The sequence below is a fragment of the Camellia sinensis genome, chromosome 11, assembly GCF_055761805.1.
Source record: "Camellia sinensis isolate YWXY chromosome 11, ASM5576180v1, whole genome shotgun sequence".
Lineage (NCBI taxonomy): Eukaryota > Viridiplantae > Streptophyta > Magnoliopsida > Ericales > Theaceae > Camellia > Camellia sinensis.
Genome location: NC_138971.1, coordinates 7,600,681 through 7,611,899, shown reverse-complemented (window position 1 = coordinate 7,611,899; position 11,219 = coordinate 7,600,681). Strand labels below are relative to the sequence as shown.

At 39.0% G+C, this 11,219-nt stretch overlaps 1 protein-coding gene across 1 annotated transcript; it reads right to left on the bottom strand.

The window, feature by feature from the left end:
* Positions 1-3,487: 3,487 nt before the first annotated feature.
* LOC145803057 (GEM-like protein 4) lies at positions 3,488-4,975 on the bottom strand. The gene is made up of 3 exons (XM_082896412.1): positions 4,732-4,975; positions 4,547-4,615; positions 3,488-4,255 (listed from the first exon to the last, which is right to left on the bottom strand). The coding sequence occupies exons 1-3, from the start codon at positions 4,868-4,870 to the stop codon at positions 3,804-3,806; spliced, it is 660 nt and encodes a 219-aa protein (XP_082752538.1). The 5' UTR covers positions 4,871-4,975; the 3' UTR covers positions 3,488-3,803.
* Positions 4,976-11,219: the final 6,244 nt, after the last annotated feature.

Here is an 11,219-nt window from a genome sequence, read left to right as displayed (position 1 = left end):
TATTTTCGAAGTTTTGTTCACCCTGGTCAATAAAAAAGATGATGTCTGTGGTTGGTTAAGTGATCGAACCATTTGTTAATATCGCCCCAGTCATAGAAAGCATATTTGCTTTTCAACCAGATAGTTTTTTGTTCATTTTATCAATAAATATATAATTATTGAAAATCTTGTTTACTTGAGCATTTATTTAGACCACAAAGGAACTCCCAAATAATTTCCCAAAGATTGAGCTATTTTGTGATCCTGGTTATGCTGCTGGATCTGTCTGATTAAAACATGCAAGTTATTGTTCGAAACAATGGTTTTGGACTCGTAGCAATACTGATCTAATTGCTCTGTTTTGTTTGGGCAAAAAAATATATTTTGAAAAATGGTTATCACATTTTTTGGCATTTGGCATAATAGAAAATCAAAATCAAAATATATATATATATATATATATTTTGTTCAATTTGTTAGGAAAATGTTTTCTAATTTTGGAAGGTGGGAAATTGTTTTTCAAATTTAAAGTTTTACTAGTATCGCCACCACAACTATCACCTGACAACACCATGTCAATTTAGTTTCAAGGTTTTAACTAAACACAAGATAATATTTTTATCAAAACAAACAATGCAATACTTTATAATGAGTGCAATCCTCAACAATTGGATAGCAGAATTAAATAATGTCCTCTCCAAAACAGAGAATGGGTAAAAGCAAAATGACACAGAAGTTGAGAATTAACAAAAGCACAAGGTAAACCTAACTCTTTCAAAAAATCTGTATTTTTTTTTTTTTAAAGTTAAAAATGACAAAAAAACAATTTTAGGATGAAATTTAACTTACTCGGGGTGAAAAAAACGAGAAGATAGGATGCTTAGCGTCACACCAGTTAAAAACAAAAAAGAGCCAATTTTATGATGTAATTTAATTTACTCAAGGAAAAAAGAAGGGGAAATTTCAGTGCAGTGTACACTTTAAAAAATTATAAATAAATGGTAAACTGTATACACATTAATAATTAAAATCATAAAATTTGTCATGAATCTGTAGTAATTTTTTGATAGTACAACTGAGGGGTAATTCCCCCCCCCCCCCAAACAAGAAAAATGAGAAAATAGCATGCTTAGTATTACTCCAATTAATAATTAATAATGGACACTGGACGGCAAAATGGTGGGTAATCAACCACTCTTGAAACATAGAGGGAACACTGAGGACGGAGGATGTTAGGGAATAACGCAATGGTGACCACGTTTATTCATTATATCATGTTTTATCACTGCATTGGCAATAAATATAAATGGTAAGATATATTAAGCCAATGCAACTATGACAACACCAAATATGTGCAACCATTTCCCATGGTATTGTATTGTTGGGGTGGACAACGGAAATAGTAGTGGGAAGGGAAGGGTTGGGGGTGGTGGCAAGGGAGTATTGGGGAAAATTGTAAAGAGGGGAAGGAGAGTGGAATATTTGTAAATTTGAAGGTGTTTAAGATATTTTTATCTTAAAAATAACACTCCATGTAAGGGTGTAGCTCTTACATTCTGTCAACTTAGATGGGAATGATGACCATGTATTTTACTGATCTGATATTATCTATTGGCCCAACAAAAAAATTAACTGAATTTTTATTTTATTTTAATTTTTAATTTTTAAATGAGTGCCTTGATCTTATTGGCCATGATGGGTGCAATCCACACCATTGTCCTGCGAGAATCTAGTCATCAAATTCATCATTCTATAAAATAATAATAATAATAATTGATACTTGAAATTGAAACCACAGAATCCAAGTTGGGTACAATTCCAGTACTGTTGACATCGATCCTGTTATGTTTCCATTGGAGCAGGACTTTAGTTGCAATAAATCAGTTGAATAAGTCTTTACTTGACATTAGGAGAATGTAAATTTCATATTCATGTTTATCAGATTTGTGTTTGGTTGTTCCTAGTTTAGTGAGATAGTGGGTTTGTTCCTATTTTAGTGTGATATTGGGTGCTAAACTTTAGCAGAGTGGTTCACTTTATTCCTATTTATTGTACTGATCACAGTTTGAAATGAACCACCAGAATTTTATTCCACTCTTGTGTGATATTGGAGGATTGGGTTTCCCTCGAAGCAAACCAATTTTTGATTTCTCTGTTCCTTACCGTCTTCCAGCAACTCTGTTTTTCTTTGTTTTCCTAGCAAAAATAGGTAAACAGAAGAACAAGAACACCAGCTCTGCTGCAGCTGTACATAACAGATCCAGTGTTACTTAATTTGGAAGGAAAAGAGGCTGGTCACAAAGTCAGAATCGGATAGGACTAAATCACCCAAATGCTTTTCATCTTTTCCTGAGCCTGAGGTGTAAGTGAAAGGATTGTGTTTGTAGGCCAGTGCAGTGCAGATTAAAGAAAAATGCTTCAACACTTCTCCAAGCCGGCCTTGCACACTACTACGTCCTGATAACACACACACATGCATATATATATATATATATATATTCATACTTGATTTTATCGGTGGTGGGAAAGAGAATCTACACATCATAGCCCCATCAGCACAATTTTCTCACATGTTCAATATCCGTTCCAGCTCTTGAATTTTGAAGGCTAATGAGTGTTGTTGATTTGATTTGAAACTTGTTTCCCAGTTCCCTTGATCCAATTAACATAACAGATAAGTGAAATGAACAGAAAACAGTTTTTAGCTGAAGATAGCTAGAAAAATATGTACTATGTAAAATGCCGTGGGTACATATAACATATTGAGTGTGCATAATATTACCTACCAGACCTGTTGGGGATTAAAAATGCTTAAAGTACTCTTTTTTTGACCCAGTGAATCTAAAGTCGGGCTTGTATGCTACTAGGTACGTGTAGATGTATAATAAGATTATTCAATTCCATAATTTTATTGTCAGTGGGCAAGAGAATTGCCACATCATTGACCCATCAGCACAAAATAATTTTCCACATTGAACTACTGGTGTTCAACTCTTGAACTTTACCCCAGTTAGATTGCACCAATTAGCATAGAAATTTAAAATAAAATAAAAAATTTAAAAAGACAGATAGTAAGACAAGAAAAAGAAGACATGGCTTTAGCCCAAGTAGAAAAACATATTTAATCTGTTAAAATTCTATAGATACCTATCAATATTCTGTAAACACAGCTGAATAATGTTAGAACGATTTTTGAGAATGACAAAGAAGAAGAGTTGTGGGTTAAGAGCTGGTAATTCAGTTTTGATGTTTGGTTGAGTTTGTAACTCTGTGACCTCCATAGAATTCCTTGCTGACGAGTTAAGGAATTTTTTTCGTTGCTGATTTACAAATCCCATAAATCATCAGTCAAAATTGTCTGCAGTGCATCATTTGTGTTTTTTTTTAATATTTCATTTCAAAGTTGAGTTTCAATTTCTTATGCTTGGTTGAGTCTCACGGGCATCAAAATATTTTGATACTCCGAAGACTCGAACAAACCTGACTACATGCAAGAGAGCACACTAAGTTGGTTCAAGATGATCAATCTGTTGTTCATACGTCGGAGTAGAGTATTACAAGTCTGAGAGCAAAAATTGGACCGGATCAACATGGAGGCCTGGGTTGGCCAGGCTTCCATGAGCAATCCTAGTCCATAAGTCCTACTAGTGCCACATGGCAGTGGTCAAAGTATGATCAAAGAAAACTACTAAATTTTAATTATATATAACAGTGACTACAAAATACAGTATAGTTTTGTTTCCTTAATATAAACACATCTAGATATAATAGAGCAGGACAAAAAAAAAATCTCTGTTTGGATCACTTATGAGCCAAGTTGTGTGTCACCGAGCTTGGGAGATTGCCTGCTCAAGATATTTCAAAGTTTTTTGATAATTCAGGAATCCCATAAACCAGAAATCAAAATTATCCACAGTAACTATTTCAATGTACTTCTGTGATGGTCTCTTCACATTTTGGCTTTCACCGGCTCTCAATATCTTTTCTACCGGGATCAAAACCTTATAACGAATTCTTACAAAATCACCAGTTGGAGAAGACAATTTGATGGATTTATCACTGCAGAAGGCAACCTTGTCGGTGGAGATGAAGAGGAGGCCTGCTATTGGACCAGCTGTTGTTGACAAATAGCATTGGGAAGCCTTTAGCAGCTTCTCTCCTTCTCTAACACTGAAATTGTGCTTGAAAATCTTCTCCAAACCACCTACTCGAATAATTTTAGCCCCCAAGCGTAGTTTCCCCTTCACAATTTCGGAGATCTTAGGCCCCAATCTCACTGAAATTTTCACAAAATGCAATAAGACTCACATTCACATAAAAGCATATTATGTTGGTTGACACTAATACAACTATGGAAAAGAAAGCAATTTTATTTCGATGTTAATATATATATTTATTTCAAAACTTTCCAGTTGATTTTTCTGCCATCTTTTTGGCAGCAAAAAAAAATATAGATTTTAATATGGTACATATCAATAAACAGTAAATAATTTTCTACAAAAGAATATTCATATTCTTGAATTGAGTTATTCTCAGACTCGTTTGAAGAAAGGAAACAGTTAGTTACCAAGCTCACGTATGCCATTTGCAAGGTTGTCTGCTTTTCCTCCAAGTTTATTCACCCTATCTTCTTTATCTGCACATTTGTCACAAATCAATTGCTAAACAGTGTCTCAATTTTAATCACTTAAAACTAGTAAGGTACAAAAAAAAGAAAAGAAAAAAAGAAAAAAAAGGATGAAATAAACTTACTATGTTTTAATTTTAGAGGTCCATTTGAAGAATAGAGAATATGGTATTGGCTAGCAGGTTCCTGTAAAAGTTTGTTTGGATATGCCATTGATGATGAGCTTACTGGAATTCCAATAACATGTGCCAGAATCTGCTCCATATTTGACGAATTGCTCCAATTTGGTTCTGTTTTGTATTCCTTGGTTTTGGCAAGGAATGTTCTGTGATAGTCAGATGTATTGGCTGAGGATATGCTTAGTGTGATGGTTCTAGCAATGGATTCAGCAAATGCATATATATAGGGGTAGAAAAGGCAAGTAAGTTGGTGGATCTTAAATTTTAGTTGCATGATGAGTCATCTCTGCCTCATCCACATGAATAAAAAAGCACACAAGTCTTAGTTAAAGGCATTCTATAAAGAAAAATTGGTATTAAGAAGGTAATGATGTGTCTGGTTTCTTTCAGAAAAGAGATATGCAGAAGGTCCAAGTCTTAGTCATCTTTGCCTCATCCACATGAGTTGGTTATTTTATATTTTTTTATATAAACAGAAAAATGATCAAGATATTTAAAGAACATAAATAATGAAATGACTGTATTAGAAGTATAAAAAACATTTAAAATTTGAGTTGGTTTGTACAGTTACGTCGGTTCAATGGTTTCTCAGAAATTCCATAAAACTACCCATAGTGAGCATTCAATATTTTTTTCATTTCTAAAGTAACTTTTAAACTTTTTTGTTTTTAAATTTATTTCAACTTTTGTTTTCATGGAAAGAGTTTGGGAAATCAAACTCTTTGTGCAATTGGTGAATGAAAGTAAAATAATGGAATTAGTTAGGTCAGCATTTTAATCATTCAATCCTACAAAGCAATGACACATTGGCTGCTTAGGTCTTGCTGACTGTGTGTGAGCATTGTGAATTAAGCTTTTGAGCTGGCATTTAGCTTTATGATGCCATTCCTCTCTCTTAGTAATAGACCAAAGCAAAGGCTAGAAGGCATTGCTCACACACACACAGTGCCTTGATCTCCTGAGCAACAAAAAAAAAGTTCAGCTTTGCATGCTACTACTGTTGATAACAGATATGTATACCCCTCCATTATCTATATATCAAATATGGCATTTAACAGATAAAATATTTTTTACATAGGCTAATGCCTTGTTCTCTTCTTCTTCTCTTACTTTTTATTTTTTTTAAAATGTTAATTGGTTCAACTTAATCGGGCTAAAATATAAGAGTTGAACAGTTGTAGTTCAACTTTAATATGAGGAAACTTATGTTGTGCTGATGGGGCAATGATGTGGAGAATCTCTTTCCCACTCACAATAAAATTGAGAATGGAATTGCAGAATCTTATCATACATCAACACATTTGTATGTAGCAGCATGCAAGGCCGGCTTTAGATTCAGTCACTTGGCCGTCAGGTACTTTAATCATCTTTGACCTACAGTTTTCTGCCTTACACCTCAAACTCAAAATTAATAAAAAAGAATGTTCATATTAATGATCTGAATCTAGAAGGACAAAAAAAGAAAAAAGAAAAAAGAAAAAAAAAAAGAGCATTCTGAGTACTAGGGACAATCATATTGTCACTTTGTGAGAAGGTTCTATTATCCTCTTCATTTTTTAACACTTGACTTCCATTTTTCTGGAAGTTTTAGTTCTCTCAGTCCTTTCCATGATTTAAGACTTGAAACTATCACCAAAATGCCATTCCTATATGGTCAGTTAAGGAGATTAAATTCACACCATTCTAATTCAATCTTAATTATTAAAATACCCCCACATTCCTTCCTAAAAACTTACGATTTCAGTTTCAATTTCACAAACCCTGAAAAGTAAAAATAATAACTAAATTTTCAAAAAATATATATATATATATATATTGTCATGCGACGTAGTCATTTTTTTGAAGTAATGACATGTGTTACGCCCTCAAAATAATATAAAGATAACCCATGTGCGGAATGAATATGAGAAACAACATACTTTTATATATCAGAATTCACTGTTTAACAATCAGTTAAATGCCATGTAGGCTTACATGTTTTCAAGTCATTGCTTAGTGTGGGGATATATTTTCTGAATACCAACACGTGGCAGTTATCTCCGAAGATATCGGAATCCGAGATAAGCGAATAAGGGACAAGAATCCTAAGACGAAGAGGGGACTTAACCAAGATAAGGATAAAGCTCTTACGGAGTTTATCTTTATCTCTTAAAGAGTCCAAAGTAAGCACTGAATTGGAGTTCATAGAAGTCATACTTCTAGTAGGACTTGGATTGAATATATTATAAAAGAGAGGCACCCCCGTGGGTCTAAGGTATGCAATTTATGTTTTGAGTATTAAATTTAGCACTTGATTATCTTTGAGAGATATATTGACTTGATCGTCGGAGTGCCCCCGGGTGGAAGAACCACCGCCGGAGCCTTTTCTTTCTGTTACAGGTTGCTGAAGTCATCTATTCTGCCTGTGCTCTCCAGTTGATCACTAAGCAAGCAGTGTGGTCAGATTTTCACCCACACAATTTGGCGCCGTCTGTGGGAACGAAGGAAGAATAGATGGCCAGTAACGGACAGCAAGAAAAAATTGGGGATGACGCTCCTGCCGGGAGTGGCAAACCAATTGACCTTGACATTGAAGGAGACAACCACAATACAGAAGCCCGTGACCAGGGTCACAGAGAGAAAGACGTCATCTAGGAGGGCGACACGTCAAAAAGGACAAACCAAGGAAAATACTACAATGAAGATAACCTCCAGGTATAGAGGGACAGGTGCCTACGGAGGGATGAGGAAGTAAAAGAATTGGCGAACAAGTTGGCAGACCTTCAGTCAGTCGTCAACTTCATGATGCAGAATAATGTTATGCAGCCACCATACCCGCTGCAAGATACGCCGATACCAGCAACCAACACCCAGAAGGGCGGAAGAAAAACAATCCCCGAGGTCCCTCAGCATACCAGGAGCGGAAGGCATTCTCACTGGCCTTCCAGGGAAGTCGGACGAGAAGAGCCGAGGCAAGAAGAGTCCCGAAGGACGCACCACATGAAGAATCCAGAGCCCAAAGAACATCGGCATGTTCAAGGGCAAGTACTCTGCTTTGACACAACCCGTGGAGAAAGATCCAAGCGGGCCCACCACGAGGCCGAAAGCAGTGTACCAAAAAGACTAAAATCCAAAGACAGCCGAGCTCCAGAGAGGAGCAAAGAAAACCTGAGGGACTACCTCAGAAGGAGGCAGCATAATGTTGAAGCCGAGGTAAACTCCCCAGTAAAGCCGAAGACAGCCTTCTCGGTGGAACTGGAAAAATTCAAACCACCAAAGAGATTCAGTATGCCGAGGTTTCAAATTTATGATGGTAAGTCAGATCCAAACTTTCATGTTGGACTATACCTGAATTCAATGGCGTTATATAACGGGAACGAGCCGTTGCTCTGCAAAGTATTCCCCTCATCCTTTGGGGAAATTGCATCTGATTGGTTCCATAAATTACCAAAGGGAAGCGTAAAGACATGGGAAGGCCTGGCCGAGATGTTTGTGGCCAGGTTCGTGACCAACAAGCTACAACCCCTGAGGGTTGATGCTTTGATGGCTCTAAGAATCACCAAGGAAGAAGGCCTTAGGGCCTATGCGAAGAGGTACTACGAGGTGTTCAACCGAATACCCGAATGCAACCAAGAGGTAGCGGTCGTATCTTTCAAGAACAGCCTGAAAGATGACTGCCCACTACGGAAGTCTTTGGCAAAAACATTGCCAAAAAGCATGGAAGAACTCATGGCAAGAATTGAGAAGTATGCCAGAGCCGAAGAAGATACATTGGGAAACAAAGAGGTAAAGCAAGAAAAGGGAAACGGCTCGCCGAAGCGAGGCCGAGGCAACAATGGGCCGACCAAACAAGAAACAGAGTTAAGGAGTAAACAGGCGGTAACGACGGTATTCCGAATCCCAATCCATAAAGTCCTAGATCAAATTCGAAACCAACCTTATTTCAGGGCTCCGGCAAGAGCACCAGGGGAATTCATGGGAAGGAACGTTGGTAGACGATGTGCCTACCACAATGAAGAAGGGCACCAAACTCAAGGTTGCAGAGCCTTAAAAGCACACTTGGAGGACCTGGTGAGACAAGGCCTTCTGAGGTACCTGGTCGATGAAGCCAGGACAAGGGAAGAACAGGCAAGGTTGCCTCAAGCACCAGCAGCGCCGCCTCCCCCAGCACAGCTATCACAAGCAGGAGGACCGAGGGTGGTTAATGTGATCCACTCAAGGGTCAACGAAAACGAAGTCAGAGGGGAGACCCAGAGGGTAAGACATTTACAGCATGTCTACCAAGTCGGGGAGAAGAGACATCGGCCAGAAGAATGCCAAGGGCCGATGATAGCCTTTACTGAAGCCGACCTGGAATTGGTCCAACATCCGCATAATGATGCCTTGGTAGTATCCCTCCAGGTTGGGGAGTGCCAAGTGAAACGCATCCTAATAGATCAAGGCAGCTCTTGTGACATCATGTATGTCAGATGTTACAAGGAGCTGGACCTTCACCCTGATGACTTAGAACAATCCAGCGGCCCGATGGTCGGCTTTAATGGAACGCCGATATGGCCACTGGGCGCAACAAGCTTGGAAGTACAAGCCGGCACTAAGAAGATCAAGACAGAATTTCTGGTAATTGACGCGCCCTCACCATACAACATCATCTTGGGAAGGCCGTGGTTGCATGCAATAGGGGCAGTTCCCTCAACGTTGCATCAAGTACTACGGTTCCCAACAGAGCATGGGATTGAAGAAGTCAGAGGAGATCAACTGCAAGCAAAAAATTGCTCCATGACAGCAATGAAGTCCACCTGTAGTATACGGGAGCCAAGGAAAGCAGAAGTTGAAGATGAGGACATGGAGGTCCTAGAAGACGTCGGGAAAGAACCAGCCGAAAAGAGCGAAGAGGCACTAAAAAAAGTTTTCATCCAAGAGGGCGACGAAGAGCGCTTCTTTCTTCTCGGCTCAGGCTTAGCTAGAGAAGAAGAAAGAGAACTGGAAGATTTTTTTAGGGCAAACATAGAGGTGTTCGCCTGGACACCTTACGAAATGCCTGGCATTGACCCCGAGGTCATTTGCCACAGACTGAATGTCGACAGGTCGGCAAAACCTGTGATTCAACGAGCCAGAAGACCGACATTGATGCACGTCGAAGCTGTAGAAGAAAAGATAGACAGACTCCTGGAGGCCAAGGCCATCCGAGAAGTTCAGTACCCAACATGGCTGTCCAACACAGTAGTAGTAAAAAAGAAGAATGGCAAATGGAGGGTTTGTGTAGACTTTACCAGCCTCAACAAAGCCTGCCCCAAAGACAGCTTTCCTCTGCCCAAGATCGACCAACTGGTAGATGCTACTTCAGGACATGAAAGGATGAGTTTTCTAGATGCATACAGAGGGTACCACCAGATTGCCATGTACCCTCCAGACGAGGAGAAGACCGCGTTCATCACCCCTAAAGGCCTGTACTGTTACAAGGTAATACCTTTTGGGTTGAAAAACGCAGGAGCAACCTATCAGAGGTTAGTGACAAAGATGTTTAAGCACCTGATTGGCAAAACAGTAGAAGTCTACATCGACGACATGGTCGTGAAGACCAAGGAATCAAAGGGTCATCTTGCCGACCTAAAAGAGGTCTTCGACATACTCAAAAGATATCGGCTCCGACTCAACGCCTCGAAGTACACCTTTGGAGTTGGATCAGGTAAATTTTTGGGGTATCTGGTAACAAGAAAGGGCATTGAGGCCAGCCCAGACCAAATCAAGGCCATCCTGGAACTATAGAGCCCGACATCAGCAAAGCAAGTTCAAATGCTTACTGGAAGGGCCGCAGCCCTAAACAGATTCATCAGCAGAAGCTCAGATAAGTGCAGACCCTTCTTCAACCTGGTGAAAAAAGCCACAGACTTCCTATGGACAGAAGAATGTAAAGCCGCCTTAACCGACCTAAAAAAGTACTTGACCACAACTCCGGTTCTTTCCAACCCAGTACCAGGGGAGGAACTGTTTTTGTACTTAGCAGTCTCAGAACACGCAATCAGTGCAGTGCTAATTCGAGAGGAAAAATGGAAGCAAAAGGCTGTTTATTATGTAAGTAAAACTTTGGCCGACGCAGAAACAAGATACCTACCACTGGAAAAATTAATGCTGGCCTTAGTAATGGCTTCAAAGAAGTTGAACCATTACTTTCAGGCACACAAGATTGTGGTCCTAACAGAGCACCCACTGAAATCCTTGTTGCAACAAGGAGACTTAACAGGAAGGATAGCAAGATAGGCAGTAACCCTGGGCCAGTTTGACCTGGAGTTCAGGCCTAGAACAGCAATAAAGGGTCAAGTTTTGGCCGACTTCGTCGCAGAACTCACACCTGAAACCATCGCACATCAGGCTCCGTCGAGCCAAGATGAGCATTGTCCCAACAAGCAAAAAAAATCCCAACCAAAGACAAAATAACAAGAGAAGGAGAAGCTCAG

Excerpts from the sequence above, each read along its gene's own strand:
- LOC145803057 (XM_082896412.1), bottom strand. The coding sequence starts at position 4,870 with ATGGAGCAGATTCTGGCACATGTTATTGGAATTCCAGTAAGCTCATCA. Across the intron at positions 4,616-4,731 it reads ACCTCTAAAATTAAAACATA|ATAAAGAAGATAGGGTGAAT; the intron begins GTAAGTTTATTT and ends ACAAATGTGCAG. Across the intron at positions 4,256-4,546 it reads AAATGGCATACGTGAGCTTG|TGAGATTGGGGCCTAAGATC; the intron begins GTAACTAACTGT and ends TGAAAATTTCAG.